The 21,921-nt window shown below is 45.7% G+C and overlaps 1 protein-coding gene and 1 long non-coding RNA gene across 2 annotated transcripts in view; one reads left to right on the forward strand and one right to left on the reverse strand.

Moving 5' to 3' along the window:
• Positions 1–1,670: 1,670 nt before the first annotated feature.
• LOC102459277 (uncharacterized) lies at positions 1,671–16,206 on the forward strand. Its single transcript, XR_331302.4, has 3 exons — positions 1,671–6,246; positions 14,939–14,995; positions 15,209–16,206. It is a non-coding gene; the product is annotated as an uncharacterized LOC102459277 (long non-coding RNA).
• A 16-nt stretch (positions 16,207–16,222) lies between these two features.
• SEC24D (SEC24 homolog D, COPII component) overlaps positions 16,223–21,921 on the reverse strand; it is a 100,834-nt gene continuing 95,135 nt past the window's right edge. The window contains exons 21-23 of the mRNA XM_006112609.2: positions 20,939–21,130; positions 19,443–19,532; positions 16,223–18,566 (exon numbers count right to left, since the gene is read on the reverse strand). Coding sequence (XP_006112671.2) covers positions 18,426–18,566; positions 19,443–19,532; positions 20,939–21,130 — 423 coding nt within the window. The 3' untranslated portion in view covers positions 16,223–18,425. The remainder of the gene's footprint in view (positions 18,567–19,442; positions 19,533–20,938; positions 21,131–21,921) is intronic.

Below are 21,921 nucleotides of genomic sequence, written 5' to 3' on the forward strand. Positions count from 1 at the left end.
GGCATTTCAAAGGGGCAGTGCTGCACAGCTGAGCCAGGGATCAGCTGTGCAGCACTGCTGCTTTGAAGTACCCCCTTCTTCTTTCTCCTCCACCAACCCCATTTGCTGTCTCTATCTGATAGAGACAGCAAGGGGGAAGGGGAATCAACTAGTTGACTATGTGATAAGCATTTGCTTAGTCCATTTAGGTGCCAGATGGAACCACTTTCTCCCACCAGAGAGAACCCAACGTTCCAATGCCTCATTACTTTTCCTGCCGACACTTCTGTATAAGGACTTGCACAGTGCACGTGCAGGGCTGTCCATCTGAGACACACTGATTGCAATACAGGCCACCAAGCTGTTCCAACATATCATTAAAGGATACCAACATTCCTAAGATGAGACTGAGAAAAGGAAAAGCCTGCTGGGAACATCTTTAATACCATCATCCTATGGAGAATCCAGCTTATGTATAGTGAATCAAGTGACCGTGTCACCATCTTCCTCGAGGGCTTCTCTGCTGGTGAAGATGACTACCATTTGTTGGTCTCCCCATAGTTTCCTCTTTAGAGACTTCAAACTAGCGAAGATATTTGTAGGCAGTAGTCCCTCTAATCTTTTCCATGCATGTGTGGAATAATTTTTATGTGCACCAAGGCATGTGTAAATGTGCACTGCTAATAGAAATGAAAAACCTAGCTGTGGGTGCTCTGCTAATCTTGTGGGCAGCATTTGACTCTCTCCCGAGTGGCTGCATATGTGCACGGTTTAGAGGGAATACTAGGCCCTGGGCGCCCTGTTGCCACATTTCCATCAACACCTGGAATTTAAACAGGAAATAGGTTTCTGTTTTGAGGTATTGTTTATTGTTTTATGGAGCCACGGGAAGGTTTTGTTATTAGTTGGGAACTGAGCTGCATGCTCTGGGGATCAGTCACTGTGCACTGTTGGGCTTGTGTTTATTTTCTCCACTGTATCCCAACTTTGTACTCTTATCCTTAATACAGTTCTCTTGTTGGCTGTCTCCTCTTTATTTCTACCTATGCTTGTTTTGCAGGATCTATCACTTCTGGAATAGCCATAGGCAGATCTGCACCTTCTTAGAAAAGGGACTTTCCTATTTCTGTGTTCTCTGCTATGACATAGTTAGAAGAAGCGTTACCGTCCTCCCCTTGAGGTAACAAACCTATCTTGAAGAAAGTAGAAAGGAAATACTTTGTGCCCACCAAGGGACATGAATATCTTTGTCCACTCAGCCTCTACCCCTCTGGTGGTGAAGGCAATCAACCACATAGAACACCAGGGCCAGCTCACAGTGATCATAGAAACAAAGTCTCTAAGGGTATGTCTACACTACCACCCTAGTTTGAACTAGGGTGGTAATGTAGGCAACCGGAGTTGCAAATGAAGCCCGGGATTTGAATTTCCCGGGCTTCACTTGCATCTCGCCGGGCACCGCCATTTTTAAATGTCCACTAGTGCAGACTCCGTGCCGCGCAGCTACACGTGGCACGGACTAGGTAGTTCGGACTAGGCTTCCTAGTCCGAACTACTGTTACTCCTCGTTTCACTAGCGGACATTTAAAAATGGCGGTGCCCGGCGAGATGCAAATGAAGGCCGGGAAATTCAAATCCCGGGCTTCATTTGCAACTCCGGTTGCCTACATTACCACCCTAGTTCGAACTAGGGTGGTAGTGTAGACATACCCTAAGAGACTGGACTTACTTGGGGGATAAGATTTTTGTCCTCCAATTTCCAGGTGAGGGTGTGTCAGGCTGTTCCCTACTCTGGCACTTAGAGTGCAGAAGGTGAGGGCTTGCAAATATACTTTAAATATACCTTGCCTCTACACACTGGTTATAAAAACTCCCCCAGAGTCACTGATTCACAGACTTTCGGGGGGGGGGGGCGGGTAGCTGCCACCAAGAAGTGATTTTTATCCCTAAAATAGGGCAAACATTTGAATTCTCCCCGAGGGGTACCCCAAGCTCTTTTGCCCCCAAAAGAAAAGAAAAACCAGCTGCAGTCTCTGGCAGGCAAATATACACACAGACTCCTGTTACTTTCCAGGATACAAGAATCAAATCACCACCTTAAAGTGATTTTTTTTTTTTTAAATTCATAAAACAAAAGCCAGGTGGCATTCCTCCAGTCCACATGCTGCTTTTTCTAGGCTTGTTGATGAATGACACAAAGTCCATGTGATAGGATAGAATTTGTTGGAGCAGTGCCACGTGCCATGACTGACACAGCCTTTCTTCCAATGGACAAGTTCAAAGCTCTAGTAGGCCTCATGGACTCAGTCAGCAGCTTTCCCATGACAACGGATAGTGTGTGCTTCGATTTTCTGGGACATGTGGCAGAGTGCACCTACGTCATATACCATGTCAGGCTCCGTATGCCATCTGTGCAGATACGGCTGGCTTCCATCTTCTCCCAGTTCAAAGATCAATTGGACAAGGTCTGCACTGATCACAAATGAGTACTTACCTCACTTTTTGGTGATGGACTGCTCCTAGGAACACCCTTGAAGGGTCATGTTTTAGTGCACGCCTCCCACAGTCAAGCTAGTATTGGATTTGTCGTATCTCTGTTGAAGGGCTCAAGACCCAGATATGAGTGTGTGTTACCCTGGGATGCAGTAACGATTAATTTTAGAATTTAATATTGGACACGCCCTGACTTATATTAGAGATAGTAAATGTCCCAAGTCCCAGAAGACGGGATCGCCTGAGGCCGATTGCTTGTGGTCGTATCTATCACCAACGCGTGGTTTTCTAAACAAAAGAAACTTTGAGTCTCAATTTGGGGCCAAACCATATATTGTAAGTTTAAAATACAGAACAATTTAGAATTTGGAATACAGAACAGCATGTAACAGCAATTCAATACCCTCTACCCAGAAATAAAGCAGACAGTGAAGACCCCTAGACACAATAGGGTTATACTTTACACACTTTCATGGCCTAGGATGGCTAAGGTGCTCACGACCTCCATGCCGTAGCTAATTGGAAGCTGTGGCAGAGGAGCTGTGAGGAGGTCCCATGATGTCACAGGATCTGGCCTCCAGTCGGGTAGCGAGTGAGGAATGGACTCTGGATCAAAGGCCTTCCGCTCCTTGATGGTAATGCAATGGGATGTAGCCGGTAGTCCCTGGGAATTCTCCACAGGTAATAGGCAAACCCAAAATACCCACCACACTCACGCGACTTCACACCGTTCAGGCTCACGCTATGACTCTCTCTCTCTCTCTCTCTCTCTCTCTCTCTCTCTCACTCGTTCAACTTACCATTCATACTACAACAGAGGGACATACACAGAACCGCACGTACTAGAACCCAGGAAGAAAAAGGGAACCTGAACCTCTCCTGAACTAGGGTATATAAACTCTTTTGGCGGGAAAGTCTCCAGGGTGCTGAGTGCACTCTGTAGCGTGTGGGGTGCATAACAATTTGAACCGTGTGCATGTATTTAGTGCGGAGTGCAGAGCAGTTTAGTGCCTAGTGCAGAGGATTAGAGAGATGTGCAAAGCACTAGTGCCATGTGCAACTAGAGAAAAGGCGGGAAAACCCCCTCCCTCCTAGCCTTAGTTCGAATTAACATTGATAGTTTGACTCCTTAGTTCGACTTAACTTCCTTAGTCTGGAAAGGACAGCACTCATAGCACACTACATTCCTCTCCCACACCACCAATAAACATATAACATTCAAACTGAGGTAACAAGAGCTTCACATCACCATCAAAATTGCTCAGGCAATCCATGTTGCATGCAGGGCCTTCTACCATCAGCTGGCAGGCAGAGTGTTCGGAGTCCACACAAACAATATGGCCTTGATCTTTTACATCAATTGGCAAGGAGGGAGCTCATTCTTCAGCCCTCTGCCGGGAGGCTTTCAGGCTTTGCATCAGACACAACCTTGTCTTGTCACCTTCCGGGCGTCCAGAACTCCCAGGCAGATCATTTAAGTTGAGAGTTGGGGCACTCTCCAAGTGGTTGTGATGTTCTCAGTTCTGTTCCTGGCAAGGCTGGAACGAGAGCTCCCTGTCCGACTCCTCCCTCATGTGTTGGACAGGAGATTTGCTGTACATGTTTACCCCGATCCTGCTCATCAGCAAGGTTCTGCTGGAAAATCAAGACGGATAGGGTCCGAGATATCATGATAGCTTGTATATGGCCCAGGCAACATTGGTGTGGGACCTTGTTAAACCTGGTGGTGCTCTCCCCATGGCAACTACTGGACAGCCCAGACCTCTTATCCTGAGACCACAATCGCCTCCTCCATCCTAACCTTGCTAACCCAGAGGAGCAGACCTGTTCGGAGGGTGTCTTCCAGGTCCTCCACAGAAGCAGAAAACCTTTGACACATCAGACCTACCTGCAAAATGGCCGATGGTCTCCTGTTGGGTGGCTGATCACGGTGTTTTCCCTTGGACCACTATGATCCAATCAGTATTGGATTATCTGCTCCATCTAAAAAATCAGATTTTTTGCTCAAGATGCATCTGGGGGCCATTTCCACCTTTCACCCCATGGTCCTGTCTCACACTCTTTTCTCTCATGACAAGACAGGGCCAGGGTTCTGAAGCAACTTTTCCTTCAGGTCAGGCCCCAGTTCCCAAGGGGAACCTGAACTTAAGCCTGTCCAGGCTCATGAGACCTCCCTTTGAGCCTCTGGTTACATGCTTCTGGTTCCATATGTCCTGGAAAGTAGCATTACTCATGGCTATCACATCAGCCTAACAAGTCTTTGAGCATTGTGCCTTGACCTCTGAAGTGCCATGCATGGTCTTCCATAAACATAAAGTCCAGTTCCGGCCACACCCACTGGCCATCAATGTATGCATTAACTATGCCCTAATCACCCAGACTAGGTTCACCAGAGCTGTGCTGCTCCCTACTTGTCCCTGTAGGGACTCCTTCCTGCCTCCAGGTGAATACTGCTGGGGAGTTACCTACTGTGGCATGCCCATGAGCAATCACTGGAAGAAGAATAGACAGTCACCTGTGCTGTAACTAGTGTTCAAGATGTGTTGCTCACGTCCGTGCTACATCCTGCCTTTCCCACTGTCAGAGTTTCCGGCATGAAGGAGCTATGCGCAGGAGCCCTATGGAGTTGCCTCTCCAAGGATTACTGCGGGTGCTCCCCTACAGGTACTGCTAAAGAAAAAAATCTGGCACTGCTGCATATGGAGAACACGCTCACCCAATGTGGAGTGGACATTAACAACATACGTTCAAGAGCAACAGTTATGGAACAGGTAACTGTCTCTTATGCTTTCATATCACTTTTGAGTTGCCCTCATCTTTACAGGTAATTTATTTGCATTAAGTGGCACCAAAGGGTCAAAATTGAATTGTAAGCAAAGTGTGCTAGATGAACCAAACCGCTCCTGTGTCAAAGCTTACTCAATCTGCATAGACAAAACAAAATGTATAATGGGCTGAAGCAAAGGTTGTGACTTTCCAATGTCACATAGTAGAGTATTACAACAATGTTACTCTTCTGTTCCTCATGTGTGATACTAATATTGACTTGCGCAGCATGAGGACTTACTATCTTAGTCGACTTACAGAGACTATAAATGAGCACTTTCTAAATCAAGTGGTTACATTTCAAAGCTGCCTCTCTCTCTCAAGGCCTTTTGGCAGAGACATGTCATCCCTAATGATACTATATGAAGCTATGAGCCCATTTAACACTATGTTAATGAATTCAATCTAGTGTCCTGTCCACTAGCCAATGCTCTGTCTCCGTTGAGTTGGTTGATTAGTTATAGCTAAAAATTGAATTTATGGAATTTGATTCTATTTCTGGCAGTCTGGGGCTAAAGATAAACACTTTTGGGGGATGTTGGGTTATTACTCTCTTAACATAGAAAAAAGGAGTCTCAAACTGGTTCCTATGGTGAACCATCCTAAAAGAGAGGAATTGGGCTTGTACTTTTACATTAAAAACAAAACAAATTTGCTGGTTGTCTTTAAACTCAGGTTTGGTTCAGTCTGAAATTAGAATTAGTAAAATGATATCAAGAGAATGAAAGCTAAGCAAATGAGATGGGAAGGATTTTAATCAGTGTTTACATTTGTTAGCTCCATTTTTTAAAAATTAAATAGATGTTCTTTATCTGTACACAGTGTCTCATAGCCATTTTGGATAAAGGACTCATTCAGTATCCCAGCAACTTCAATTAGTGAGATCTCACAATACACTGAAGTTGTCCTACAGCAAAGCATGAAAAGACTAGACTTGATCTAGCCAAGGTAAGTGTGCGGGTTCTTTTGTGCCACCTTCCTCCCTTCCCCCATTTGGATAAAATACCTTTAGGTCTTCCTTATACACAGTACTTTAAAAAAAAAAAAAAAGTCTACAACCCTAATTCTTCAAAAAAAAGTGTTTGTGTCTTCTCATAGGGAACCATGTAACCCTGCTCCCCCAACCTGCCTGAGCTACCTACAACAATTGTTTGTTAGGAAAAAGGACATGAGGAAAATGCATTTTTAGCTGCCTTCATGCAGTTTAGCAGCTAAAATCAAGGAAACTGAGCAGGAAGTGGGTGCTTTTAGCAGTCCACAGATCTGCCCCATGTAACTGCCTGTACCATATAATAAACCATACTGTTAAATTCATGGTAGAGTTGAGTGCCTTATTCACCATTCTGAGAAGGTGACTTAGTTCAGTAAAATGAACTTTTTAAAAGCAGGGTGGTATTTGAAGAAGTCACTTCTAATACAAAATGCAGGACAATGTAGCACTTTAAAGACTAACAAGATGGTTTATTAGATGAGCTTTCGTGGGCCAGACTCACTTCTAATACAGTGTGACTGATCTGTTTTAAATGTATTACTTATACACTATGTCTGGATTTTCTACCCTAGACTATAAATAACATTCTCCATTTATAAAGTAGTCTTTCATTTCAAAGCTGCCTGCCTCTCTCAAAGCCTTTTAGGGATTGCCTGTCTCTGCTAACGATATATGAACATCTTAGCTCTTGTGACATTACTTATTAGTGAGAGAACCAAACATGGTTAAAACTTCCTCTGCTGTGAGAGAGTGTAGTTTAATTATAATCCCTTTTACCAAACTGCTGAAGCAGTCATCTTTTCTCAAGGAAGGTTTGACAAGAACTACCTAGTATTTCCTAAACCTAATTTTTTCAAGCTACATCTTCCGTGATCCCAGATTTTCAACCTGCTGCTATCAAGCATAGATTCAATAGCAGAGGCTATTGAGTCATCTTTTATTGTATATTACAATTGCTAGTTTACCGAGCTATATGTCTAAAAAAAATGAATACAATTGGGGAAGCAATATTCTTCTTCGAGTGCTTGCTTATGTCCATTCCACTAGGTGTGCTCGTGCCACATGCACAACTGCTGGAACTTTTTTACCCTTAGCAGTGGGCCAGTCAGGGAGCCCCCAGCATGGCGCCAGTATAGCTGTGCATATATACCCCTGCTGGCCCAACCCCCCTCAGTTACTACTTACCGCCCGTGACAGTGGACCGGAAGGCTTGTCTTGCTCTGGGAGACAGTCCTTAGTGATTAGCTATCTAGTGTAAATAGTTGTCTGTCTTAGTTAATGTTAGTTCCTTGTTGTGCATAGTTAGGGTGTTAGAAACACTCCCTCCTCCCGGCGGGGGGGGGGGGGGGGGGGAAGGGAGCGAGCGGGCCGGCGCTGTTCTAAGGCTATGCCCTGAAGGGACCCGCACAAGGATTGTCTAAAGTGCTTGGGTGAGGGGCATCTTACTGACTCTAGTAAAATCTGCAAGTCGTTTAAGCCCTGTACTATGAGAGAGCGCGACTTGAGACTTAAATTCATATTGATGAAGTCGGTGCTTCAGCCCCAGGCACCAGAGCCACTGTCGGTGTGGGCAGGGTCGGCTCGAGCCATTCCTGTGCCCTGGGCAGCGGGCGTGCGACGCATGCGCAGCTCCACCCCCGGGTGCATGGCGCATGCGCAGCCCCGCCTCCCAGCAGCTCTAAGGGACACCGGTGCGGCCCGGGCCCTGGGTGCGCAGCGCCTGATTGCAGCTCTATGGGGTGCCGCGTGGCTGGGCATGCGGTGCCCCTTACAGTTGCCATCAGGTGCCCCCCCATAGGTTGGCACCCTGGGCAGCTGCCCGGCTAGCCCCCCCCTTAATCCGGTACTGGGTGTTGGAAACAGGGCACCAGGAACTACACTCCTCAGTACAGGAGCACTGGTCAGTACCACGTCACCGTTCCCAGTCTCCGGGCCTGCACACACACAAGAGGGTGCGCAGAGGCAGATCGCTCCCACAAAGGGGAAGAGAGGTGCGCCAGAAGGAAGGGCACCCTCACTCCCGGACGCTGGAGCAGTGCCGATGTGGACCCAGTTCTCACAGGGAGAGTAGTCCTGACTCCCTGGATCTGCCTATGGAGGTCTGTCTGCCATTGATGCCAGAGACACTCCTGGTGCCACAGGAGCTAACTGAGCTCATGGCATCCCCGGAACCGGCACCGTGGGGGTGCAGAGGTCCAAATTAGCTGGGAAAGGCAGGGCGTTCAGTCCACTCCGATGCCACCTGTCCTGGTGCTATATGCTTTGGCACCACCTGCCACAGCACCTCTGACCCAGGCACCGCCTGCCCCAGCACTGCCAGTACTGGCACCACTTGCACCGGTGCCATCTGTCCAGGCGTGGTGGCTGGCACCGTCCACTGCGGGGCAAGAGCACACGTGGGACAGATCCTATGTGACCCCGGGTACCGTGCCCACCAGCACCGGAATTTGAGGCCAGGCTGCCACTGGCACCGCCAAGGCACTGTGGCAAAGCCATCAGCTATGACTCGTCACATTCAATGGGAGAGCCAAGAATGGGCGACGGCACCAGCTTGGTCGGCCTCAGATTATTCCTCTGCCTCTGAGGTGGACTCCCTCTCTTCTTGGGCCTCCTCTAGATGCTCTGGCAGGTCGCATAGGTCAAGCCTTCAGTACCGATCTAGGTCCTGGCACCATTCGAGCTCTTGGCACCCGTCCAAAGCACATCACCCTCCAGAGGGGCAGACCTGGCCACCCCAGTGGCAGCCACCTCTGCAGTGGCCCTTCTGGACTCTGTGGGAGTATCACCAGGTCCCAGGGACAGGACTCAACGAGGTCGGGGTCAGTTAGTGCTTCCTCTCAAGGCGCAGAATGGCCCCCTTGGTCACCCTGTTGGTTAGAGACTCAGAGTTGGAGAGTAGAGCCACCCCACCCTGGAGGCGGATGGAGCAGTGGCTCCACAACAGCAGCGTCCCCAGCCTCCTGTGCCAGCCCAGCCCCGCAGGCCTCAGGGGACGTGCCTCCGCAGGAGCAGCAGGAGACAAGGGAACCCTCCTCGCCACCGGAAGAAGCCCTGGCGGATCCAGCCCCTGCCATGCCAGCTATGTGCACAAGGGCTCATCAAGATCTCAGGAAGATGGCCCAAAATCTAGGGGTACAGGCTAAGGAGGTGAAAGAGGAGGACCACCCAGTGGTGGACATCATTACAGCGGATGGCCCCACTAAAATTGCCCTCCCGTTGAACAAGACAGTGGTGAAAATTACCAAAACGCTTTGGCAGACACCGGGGTCCATACCACCGACACAGAAAGGGGTCGAAAGACGGTACTACGTCCCCCCAGCAGGCCATGAACATTTATTCTCCCACCCACCGCCGGGCTCGGCAGTGGTGCAGGTGGCCTGCCAGAGGGAGAGGCAGGGGCAGATGGGCCCCACACCCAAGAGCCAAAAAAGCTCAATTTGCTGGGCAGATAAGCATACGCGACGGCCAGTCTACAATTGAGGACAGCCAACCAACAGGTTATGCTCAGCATGTAGGCCTATAACTCCTGGGTGGCAGCTGACAAGTTCAAGGCCTGATTGCCCCTGGACTCCCAACAGGCCAGATCAGTCCTTCAGACCACTCTTGACACGGCTGACTCGGCTGCGCGGGCTATGGCTACTGGCATAGTCATGCTCCGGAGTTCCTGGCTCCAGGTTTCCAGCATTCCCCCGGAAGTGCAGACGACTCTGCAGGACTTACCCTTTGAAGGGATGAGCCTCTTCTTGAAGCAGACGGACAGTAGGCTACATAGCCTAAAGGTTTCTAGAGTGACCCTAAAATCCTTGGGTCTGCATACCCCGGCCCCACAACGATGCCCTCTGATGTCTCAAGGGCAGAGGGGATAAAATCAAGGGGCCAGATTTGATAGCAGATGTAGGTCCTGGGGCAGTAGCAACAGGAACATGAGAAGGCGTTCTCATTCGAGTTTGGACCACAACCAGGGCCCACTGCATAAGCCCCAGAGCCCTAGGTTGAGAGTTTGATGGTATGCCTGAGGATGACACACCAGCCCCTATCGTAGATCGACCCTTTTCGGACAGACTATTCCCTTTCCACCATGCCTGGAGAGCCATCACGTCAGACCGTTGGGTCCTCAAGTTGGTGGCAGGGGGTTACTCTATCCCATTCTTGTCCCTCCCTTCCTCCTGCCCCCCTTCCCCATCCCTCTTCAGGGACCCCTCTCATGAGTACTTCCTCCAGCAGGAGGTCTCTACACTCCTATCTCTGGGGGCAGTGGAAGAGGTCCCCTTAGACCTCAGGGGGAAGGGTTTTTATTCCCATTACTTCCTTATGCCAAAGTCCAAGGGAGGTCTTTGCCCCGTACTGGACCTCAGAGGGCTCAATGCCTTCATAAGGATATCAAAGTTCAGGATTGTGACGTTGGCCTCCATTATCCTGTCACTCAATCTAGGAGACTGGTATGCCACCTTCAGGATGCATACTTCCACATTTCCTTTTCCCCTCAGCACAGGAGATTCCTGAGGTTTGTTGTAGGGAAGGACCACTACCAGTTTGTGGTGCTCTTGTTTGGCCTATCCATTGCACTCAGGGCATTTACGAAGTTCATGGCGCTGGTACAGGTCTTTTTAAGAAAGAAGGGGATTCACATTTTCTCCATCTAGACAACTGGCTCATCAGGGGTCAGTCGCAAGAGCAGGTCCAACAGTTCATAGCTCTAGCCAGGCAGACCTTTGTGCGACTAGGACTCTGGCTGAACGAGGCAAAGTCGACGAGGTCATCAGGTCATCGAGTTTGTGGGGGCAAGGCTAGACGCCACGACAGGGAGAGCTTACCTCCCGAGCCCCAGGTTCCAGTCCATAAAGGGGATCATCCACCGCTTGTGGGCTGCCCCTATTACGATGGCAAGACAGTGCCTAAAAGGAATGGGCCATATGGCAGCATGTACATACGTGGTATGGCACACCAAACTACGGCTATGGCCCCTGCAGTCCTGGCTGGCGTGGGTCTACAAGTCAGCCCACGACCACATAGACACGGTGGTTACCATCCTCCCAGCTGTCCTGTTGGCGCTGGACTGGTGGATGAGGGAGTGAGAGGTGTGCAGTGGAGTTCCGTTCGCCCAATCCCTCCCCACGATACAGCTGGGAACGGACGCCTTGGACGCTGGTTGGGGAGCCCACCTGGAAGAGCTACGGACACAAGGTACATGGTCTGAGGCAGAGAGGAAACTGCATATCAATGTCAGAGAATTGAGAGCAGTTCGGCTCGCTTTCCGAGCATTCCTTCCCTGCCTGAAGGCAGCTGTGTTTCCATCCAGATGGACAACAGAGCCACCAGGTACTATATCAACAGACAGAGTGGTGCTTGCTCCTCTCCCCTATGCCAGGAGGCGATAGCCCTTTGGGAGCTCTGCATTGCACACGATATCCATGTGCAAGCGACCTACCTTTCGGGAGCACACAATACCCTGGTGGAGCAGTTCAACAGGGCATTTGCGGCCCACGAGTGGTCCCTCAAAGGGGAGGAGGCCAGTACGCTCTTCCGCAGGTCGGGAACTCCTTACCTAGACCTATTTGCATCAAACCACAAGAAGAAATGCCCTAGGTTCTGCTCGTACCGAGGGAGGGAACCAGGGTCAATGGCGGACGCCCTGGTGGTGTGATGGTCGAAGCACCTGCTGTATGCTTTCCCCCTTTTCCTCTGATTCATGAGGTGCTTCTAAGGGTCAGAAGGTACAGGGCGACCCTGATCGTCATTGCTCCAGTGTGGCCCCGACAGCATTGGTACACTGTCCTACAGAACCTCTTGGTGGAGGACCCCATCCCCTTTCCATAGGTTCAGGACCTGCTAACACAGGACATAGGCTAAGGTCTCCTGTGTCATCTAGACCTACAGTCTCTGCACCTCACTGCCTGGAAGATCAGTGGCTTAGAGTGGGGGAGCTCCTCTGCTCAGACCCAGTGAAAAGGGTGCTGATGGAGAGCAGAAAGTGGTCCACCAGGGCGACCCATACAGCTACATGGAAAAGGGTCTTGGCCTGGGTTGCTAGGTATCGACCTCAACCCACATGATTCTAGATTATTTCCTTGACCTTAAGCAGCAGGTGGTGTTGTCTTCCTCGGTTAGGGTACACCTGGCGGCCATTGCAGCCTTCCACTTGGTATTTGCCCTGGCTATAGTTAAGAGATTCCTGAAGGGCCTCAACAGATTGTACTCCTAAGTTAGACAATTCATCCCTCAATGGGATCTGAACCTGGTGCTTCATGGCCTCATGGGAGTCCCGTTTGAGCCGCTGGCTGCCTGTTACTTCAGTGAGAAGGGCCTCAGAGTTACATGCCCTGTCCTTAGAGCCCCCATATACGGTGTTCTCTAGGGACAAGGTGACCCTACTCCCACACCCAGCCTTTCTGCCTAAGGTGGTATCTCTGTTCCACATGTCCCAGGAGAGTTACCTTCCAGTATTCTACCCGAAACCGCATGGGAAAGAACAGGCATTATACACGTTAGATGTCAGGAGAGTGCTTACATTTTAGTTGGACAGGACGAGACAATTCCGTAAATCCATGCAGCTTTGTCTCGATAGCGGAGAGAATGAAGGGTTGCCTGGTGTCAGCCCAATGTCTATCCTCGTGGATCACTGCATGTATCAAGTCATAGCATGCCCTGAAGGGGAAACCAGTGCCCTCTATCACAGCCCATTCAACTAGGGCCTGGGCATCATCCACGACATTCTTGGCGCAGGTGCCGATTCTGGATATCTGTAGGGCAGCCACGTGGTCATCAGTACACATTCACCACATGCTAGGCAGGATGCAGCAGTGGGGGCAGCTGTGTTGCAGTCCGTTTCGCTCTAGGCTTCCGACCCCACCTCCGTTTGTATGGCTTGGGAATCACCTAGTGGAATGGACATAAGCAAGCACTCAAAGAAAAGACGGTTACTTATCTTGGAACTGTTGTTCTTCGAGATGTGAGGCTTGTGTCCATTCCAATCCCGCCTGCCTCCCCTTTGTTGAAATATCGGGCAAGAAGGAACTGAGGGGGGCTGGGGCTAGCAGGGGTATATATGCATGGCTATACTGGTGCCACACTGGAGGCTCCCTGACTGGTCCAACGGGTGCTGTTAAGGGTAAAAAAGTTCCGGCAGTTGTGCACACGGCACACACACACCTAGTGGAATGGACACAAGCAACACATCTTGAAGAACAATAGTTACGAGGTAAGTAACAGTCTTTTCTCTAGGCCATCGCTGTGACAGTAGCATTTATGCAGAACTCCCATCTCTCTGCAGTAGTATACTTTGATATCATTTTAAAATAAATTTTCTCACTTGCGTGTAGAACCTTTTTACAACCTACACCCCACCATCAATCTTAGCCTGGACCATTCTACATGAGAGATCCAATGGAAAATTAGACACCACTCTCTACAGTAAACCCACTGACTCATACAGTTACCTACATGCTTCCAGCTCCCATCCAGAACACACCATATGATCCATCATCTATAGCCAAGCCCTTCAATACAACCGCATCTGCTCTAATCCCTCTGACAGAGACCAGAAACTTCAGGATCTCTACCAAGCATTTGTAAACCTCAACTACCCACCCGGAGAAATAAAAAAGCAAATCGAAAGAGCCAGACGAATACCTAGAAACCAATTACTTCAAGACAGACCCAAAAAAACCAACAGTAGAACACCACTTGTCATCACCGACAGCCCCCAACTTAAACCTGTCCAACACATTATCAATAAACTACAGCCAATACTGGAACAGGATACTAAACTCCAAGAGGCTCTGGGAGACAGACCCATAGTCTCCTATAGACAACCACCTAACCTCAAGATGATTCTTACCAACAACCACAGGACATACCACACTAATACCAACCCTGGTACCTTCCCTTGCAACAAACCCCGTTGCCAGCTTTGTTCACATATTCACTCTGCTGATACCATTATTGGACCTAACCAAGTGAGTTATAAGATCAAGAACACATATTCCTGCGCATCCAGAAATATAATTTATGCTATCATGTGCTGAAAGTGTCCGTCTGCTATGTACATTGGACCGACGTCTCAGACACTTCACCAAAGGATCGATGCCCACAAAACAGACATTAGACAGGATCACAAAGAAAAAACAGTTTCTTGCCATTTCAACCAGAAAGGACACTCTCTCAACGACTTGAGTACCTGCATCCTGCTTCAAAGACCTTTTCAGACCACACTTCAAAGAGAATCTTCTGAACTGTCATTCATGCTTAAATTCGACACTTTACGCTTAGGGTTAAACAAAGACATTAATTATCTTACCCATTACAAAGATAGCTTCCCCAATTATCACCTCTAATATCATTAGCTCACAGACATTTACCTCCCCCCCCCCCATTCCCCTTCTGTTCTGAAATTTGATTTGTCCTTTTCACATGTTCATTTTTTTTAATTGGGATATACGGTTGTGACAATTTTCTTCCACTATTTGATCTGAGGAAGTGGGTCTGGCCCACGAAAGCTCATCACCTAATAAATCATCTTGTTAAAGTGCTACATAATCCTGTTTTTTGTTTCTCACTGGTAGTGTTATGGACAAAGTAAACAAATGCAGAAGTGAAATCTTGTAAAGCAGGGGGAGTTTTGGCTTAGTTTTTTCCTTCCTCTTTCTGCAGGCAGTCTGAAATAATGGATCATAGAATCTGAGGAGCAAACCAGCATCATCTGTCTATGTAAGTTTATGGCTCTTGCTGCTCTAGTATCTGAAGGTCTCAACACATCTGTTGAAATAGGTAAGATTTTTATTCATGTTTGCCGGGGGTGCGGGAAATCTGATGTGTGACAAAGTGACACAGGTCACAAAATCCAGTTCTGGCACAGCTCAGGTTTTCTGACTCTAGTGCCATATCCACTAAACTAAACTGGTCTCCGTCTTTGGTTTATAGTGACAAATTCATCCATTCATCTTAACAGAGTGCTAACTCAAATATGAAGATTCTGCAACTTCCTTCCCCTGAAAACTTGAACAGTTTAGCATTTTGAAGATGTTGCAACACTTAAATATAGTACCAAAAGAGAAGCATTATTGTTCCAATTGTATTTTTCATATTCACTTGGAGTCTTCCGTTTTTTTAAGAAAACTCTGAAGTTCCCAGAAGACTTCCATTGTACTGCAGTAGCTTGCTTCAGAATACAGTGTTACCTGAATTTTGCATGTAAGTAATCTGCACTGGGCCTCCTTGTTCTATCAACAAATGTCAGCTACACTTTGCTGCTACTAGAAATAAAGTTCAAATGCTTCTCCATAAATAATTCTGCCTAGTGCAAGCATTCTGTGTCAGGATTTCTGTCCATCCCAATCTTAACGAGTTAGGGAAGAGAAATTACTGTTGCCAGAATATGTGAAGGCAAATGAAATCCTAAAGTGAAAAGTGGGCAAAGGGCTAACATTTGGAACTATTTATTAGAATAGTTATTTATGCTGTAAGGTTTTTAAGAGTGCTCACTGTTAACTGTAGCCTGTCTTCATTGTAATGCCTAAATAACTAGACAGTGCTATACAGCAACATCAGTGGAGACCACCAGATGACAGTAATTTTCAGTTACTGCTTCCCTGGGACTAAATAGAAATTGGTACCAGAGACAAAAGACTCATCTCATCCAAATCCCAGGTGGTGTCTTTATAACTTTTCCATACTTAAACTGGGCTCACAATCATCAGTTTCAGGTCCCTCACCCCTAAAGCTCAGTTCATGTACTGGCATACAAAATCTTCCACAGTTCTAATCTCTTGTACTATACTAGTTATTTCAGTAATAAATGTACAAGACAGTTTGCACAGTACCACCGGAACAAAGCCCCTTGATTGTGTTCAGGCCACATGCTGATGGTACAGAGCTTCTTACATGGCGATGTACTATAGCCTCAACTGAGGACAACACAAAGAATGATCAATAACACACGATAGTAATGATATTTAATAAACATTTGTTTACATTTTTTCAAAAGTTGCTGGTGTAATTCATAATGTACACTGAATTGGAATAGCTACAAACCTCTTATACAAATTTTCAGCTATGTGAAGAAATAACAGATTTAGTTGCCAGTTGAATTTCATCTATGTCCTTTTGAATACCCCAGCTTGGTCAAGAGAGCTCTGAACTCTTTGTATCCTCTTGAACCAACAACATTACATCATCTTTTAATTTACTTGACATGCTAAAATATTTTTTTAAAAGGCACAATTTTTTTGCAGGCTTCTAAAGTTTATCACACTTTGAGGGCTGTTTGCTTTCCTTCCATGGTGTTTGTGCAGAGAGAGTTCCAAGTTGTTGAGACAAGCTCTGCAGGTGAGCTTTATCATTATGTTCTTCTCTTGTATTTAATGCAGTAACAGTTTCATATGAGGAAAATGTAATCAATAGAAAACTTAAACTGCCTTTTAGTCTTTTAGCCATTGCCTTTGATACCAATCAGTGATCTAGGTTGGGTTTTTTTTAAAAGCAAATGTCTTTGAATTAAATCATCACAGAAATACATAACTGGTATGTAAATAAATAACAATGTTGCTTCCAGCATCATATGTGACCTTTGGTTAAATTAAGTGCTTATAGTCCTTGAAGTTCCAAAAAGATACATATTTAGACCATATTGCAGATTTTTCTTAAGTTAAAATCAATGAATATTCCAGTTGGTGAATAAGGATTATAATAGTCCATATTATATTAAATTAGATGTAATATAGTTACATTTTCAGAATTAGAAACCTTTTTATAGGAAGTAGGCCAAATTTACTATTGTTGAAGTATGTAGTAAATGACTCATTTTACAGTTATTAAAGAAAAGATTCATAAGGGCAGAGAAATGTATCCACCAAATCGAGGGTAGTTTTTGTTGTATTTATTACTGTGGTTTTCATGGGCCAACTTCTGTCATGTATATATTTCCTGAGCATAATGGGAAACCAAAGAGATGGGGCTAGCTATAGATGGACTTTTTACTGCTGTAGCCTTGACTATCCACACATGGATGTAAGTCATTGGAGGTAGCCCATTGCACCCTGTCTCACTTATATACAGAGCCAGGTCATCTGAAACAAATATCAAAACTTCAGTATTGACCCTATGTCACGTCTGAAGCCTAACCTGTTTAACAGCAAGGTTGTCCTGGACAACACTTTCCACTCTCACCCTGTGCAAAGTTAGCCTAGATCACCATTATTAATGCACTCCTATGGTAAACCTTTTAGTGAAGTGTTTTAAAGAAGGCTGTAGTCTTGCATAAAAGCTGTTCTAGAGTAGGACTGGCATGTGTACCTTTAGCTCTGCACTAGTTAAAGAGAAGTAGTTCAGTATGAAGTGCCATGATTCATGGGGGAAGAAAGAGCCATGTAAGCCTAAGACGAGTAGTGCATTTTGTGGTGATTGTTTTCTGGACATGGACAAGCTATCTGAACAACTTGCTTCATACTGGAAGGTGAGCCAGAATTAGCTCTAGATATTTTAAGGGACCATAAAACATCCCCAGCTGCCCCACACAACGATAACCAAAAAAGGTTGAGGGGGTAGCTGAGTTACAGACTAACTGGAAAAACGTAAACAGCAGCTAGTCATGTAGCACCTTAGAGACTTACAAAACATGTAGATGGTATCATGAGCTTTCATGGGCACAACCCACTTCTTCAGATTATCTACATGTTTTGTTAGGTTTTTAAGTTTAACCAAAAAGGAACTCACTGCAGAAGCCCCCTTGAACATATTGCAAACTGGATTTTTATTCACTTGCACTTTTTCCATGTTTAATTAAGTTGATTAAAATGTAAATGTATAGCAAAAAATCAATTGGATAATTGAGAATATTGGAATGTTCCATGAATATGTAGGAAATATAACCTATCTGGTTTCAGCTTAGCAAGATTTTCATCTTTCAGACACTCTTTAGAGACCATCCTAAAAGATTTATACCTGAGTGCAGAATTTCCTATTCTACATATTAATAAGGTTGACTACATACTCAAAATGAGCACTAATATGTGAAGTTAGAAACTGTACAAAAAGTAGATTAGGAAAAGTTTAGTAAAGCACTACTTGGAGTTAGTCACCAAATGAAAAGTCCCTTTTACAAATGCAAGGAATATCTGATGAAGTATATGTCTAGCTTCCTTTAGTTAAGCAACTGACAGATCTCTTTATGGACACAGCATAGGAAATCGACATAAGAAGCTCCACCGTAAACACTTTTGTCTTCCACCAGGTATTGTCGAAAAAGCATCTCTGCCTGTTCTCGTTGCTTTACTATTTGCAGCTGGAATGAGAAATATTGATTATTCAGGATATAGTAAGCTTTTGTTAAAACTATTGATCTGAAAATAGGGTCTCCAGTGAGTTTAGCACTACCAACTATTCTGCGGGAGTACAGAGTGTAAATCAGACACCCCAGGCTAACTGATCCAGCCAGCTTACTAAAAATGACCATGAGGGCTGCACAAGCACCTATGTACACTGGGAAGTCAGGCTGCCATGTGCAATTCATACTACTACATCTTCATAAGCTTCAGTGCATGCACAGTTTGGATGTAATAGTATAACCTTAATGGTGACTTAGTATCTGCAGTACTATCCTATAATGTGTTAGTATTGTGGAACAGCCTAAACACCCATTTTTTGATCTTGCCCTAAATCAATCCGCGTCTGTTCAGTTCACATGCAAGCCCATTCAAAACACCAGATTGATTTTTTTTAATTACTGCAAGTGAACTGCTTGATTTGCTGAGTATTTACCAGCAGGGGAGACTTTTACCAGCTTTTACAGCTTTATTGTGGCATTTACGGAAAGTGTGCTATATCTGCCTGACTTTGCTACTATTTAAATCAATAGTAAAACTGATGTGGACAGCAGTGGAAGCAGAATGGAACTCCCTCTGGACAAGAGCTACAATTCTTACCCAGCAAGAAAAAAATAGACTGATCATCAGCATGCCCTGGATCAGGGGAAAGGCCTGAGTAAGTCAAAAGCCCATGCAGTTAGAAGGATTTGTGGACAGGGGACCCTTTGACTGGAAACTTATAACCTGTAACAAAGGTGCCAGCACTGCACAAGTATTTTTCATGGACAAGAATTCTGACTTGAGTTACTTGAAAAAAAACAACAAAAAAACCCACAATTTTTTTTCTCTCCTACCTTCATGGTGTAAGGCCTTTTGCTCTGGATGTAATCCATTATTGATCTGAGCTTCTTTGAGTAGGGATTGTCCGCTACAGGGAGTAGAGTCTAACAGAATTACAAGATGAGTGGTTATATGGCTACACACATCATTTGAAGGGTTAATGATAACATTAGTGACTAAGAACATTAAGAGGGCTGTGTATATGTTTTGTAGGAAAGGCTTTCAGAGACCTAATAAAATTATACTTTTTGATTGTGGAAAGGTGTAACCAATTCCCATTTCAAACAGGAAGATATACCAATGGCCAGATCTATGCAGATGAATTCAACTGCATGCCTTCAATGAAATATCAGCTTTCCAGTGGGACAACTAACACAGAAGTTATTTAAATACTCAACCCATGGCGATTATATGCAACGTAATGGCATTTATTCAAAGATAAGTAGAACATAGTGTTGTCATGAGAGGGGAAGTTCAGAGCTAACATTTTTCACTTTTGTCTTAACTCTGCCTATACTGTGTGATACTTTTTTTGGTTCATGCTATTGGAGGCAATTTCAAAAGTAATACCCTCGATGGCACTGAATAGGAAATGTACTTTGTCACCATGAACAAATATGTAGCATTTTTGCTCAGGATAAATTCATGGAAAAGTTGAGGTTCTCTGCAGGGCTCTCTACTACTAAATACTAGTAGTAAAACTGCACAAGCAGAGCCGGTGCAATTGCTGTGCAGTGAGTACTTTGCCCTGTGGGTACTGGGAAGACTTGAACCATATTTGGATGGTTTCCAGGCTCTGAATAGGTTGGGGAGGTAAGAGAGAGTCTAGATTGATGTAGCAGCAGTGTGGTGGAACTGTAGTCAGATTTTAGCAACTGTGCTCCAGCCCAGCATGCTGTGCTCCTGCCCCATCACCACAATGCCAAATTATTTCAGTCTGTCATTTGATGGGATTACTTTTCTCTTGAGAGAAGTTCTGAAGCTGTCCTTGGTGCCTTTCCTCTATTAATAATGCAAATAAGTTGGATTGTGAACTAGCATTTGAAGTTGCAGGTTAGTGTTAGCCCTTGCAAATCTAGCATTGTGTCTTAGTGTGTCATCATAAGGAAATGTAGAGGTTAAGGTGACTTTACTACCAATGGGGGGATAGAGCCTCAGCTGAATTGAAATGGTAGTGCCAAAAGGTGGTCTTCCGTGCTCCTTTGATCACTTTGTGTTGAGCTGGTCATCATCCAGCACAGTTTAGGTGCTCTTACCTGCACTGGTGGCCAGTGTATCCAAGTGGCTGTTACAGCCACTGGGAATTATGGGGGCAAAAAGGATCTCTTTCCCCAGCCACATCCCCTATGCTACTGGCCCCTGGAAGGGTAAAGTAAGAGCCACTGACTGGACTACCTACACTCTCCTTTCTATTCAAGTTATGGTCTCAGTGGTGTAACTATTGTACCACTTCCCATTTATATAAGTTTTCTGCAGACCAGTCCTGTCCCCTCCATGCCAATGTACTCACCGCCTCTGTGCTGATGTGTGCAAAGGATGGCACATTAAAGATCCCTTGAATAAGTTCTGGGGGGGCACTGACTCCTAGCCACAAGAACATATTTAGCCCATTTGCCAAGAAGAATACTCCTCCTTCAGACAGACGTTCCTCTGAGCAACGGACAGCCATCGGGAAAGCATCACTCTTTACTTCCATAGTGTGCTGTAGGATAAGGGGAAGAAGAGTTGTGAATTCTGCCAGTCTTTTAGTGTAGCTAAGTTTACAAAGGGTACATCTACACAGCAGCACTATTTCAGAGTAACTGCTGTTATTCCAGAGTAACAGAGCATGCATCTGCACTGGAGGACTTCTTACTGTGTCTCCTGTAACCCTTGTTTCACGAAGAGTAAGGGAAGTCGGAGGAAAAGTGCTCTTCCTGCTGTGTAGATAGTGTCAAAAGCCAAATTAAGCTATTTTGACTTAAGCTAAGCAACTGATGTAGCTGAAGTTGTGTACCTTAACTCGAGTTCCACCGCTGTATAGACATGCCTTAAAAGTCCTATAAAGAAGCTTCTTAATGTGCAATTTCCTTTTTCAGTGTAGCTATGAAAAAATGGCATTTTAGATCATACATTTATTATCTCTCAATTACTCCTTTCCAGTTTTCTCAATTTAAGTTTTGGAAGACTCTGTGTTCTTTCTGGCTCAAACATCACTGCCCCTGATCGATTCCTTAAGCCAAAGGCTACATCTACACTGGCATGATTTTCCGGAAAACTTTTCTGTTAAAAGCATTTTCAGAAAAGCGCGTCCAGATTGGCAGAATGCTTTTCCGCAAAAGCATTTTTGCGATCGGGGCTTTTTGCGGAAAACAGTACTGTGCTGTCTACACTGGCCCTTTTGCACAAAAAGTCTTTCGGAAAAAGACTTTTGCCCGAACGGGAGCAGCATAGTATTTCCGGAAAAGCACTGACGATCTTACATGAGACAGTCAGTGCTTTTCCGGAAATTCA

The sequence above is a fragment of the Pelodiscus sinensis genome, chromosome 5 (genome assembly GCF_049634645.1).
Source record: "Pelodiscus sinensis isolate JC-2024 chromosome 5, ASM4963464v1, whole genome shotgun sequence".
In the NCBI taxonomy this organism is placed as follows: domain Eukaryota; kingdom Metazoa; phylum Chordata; order Testudines; family Trionychidae; genus Pelodiscus; species Pelodiscus sinensis.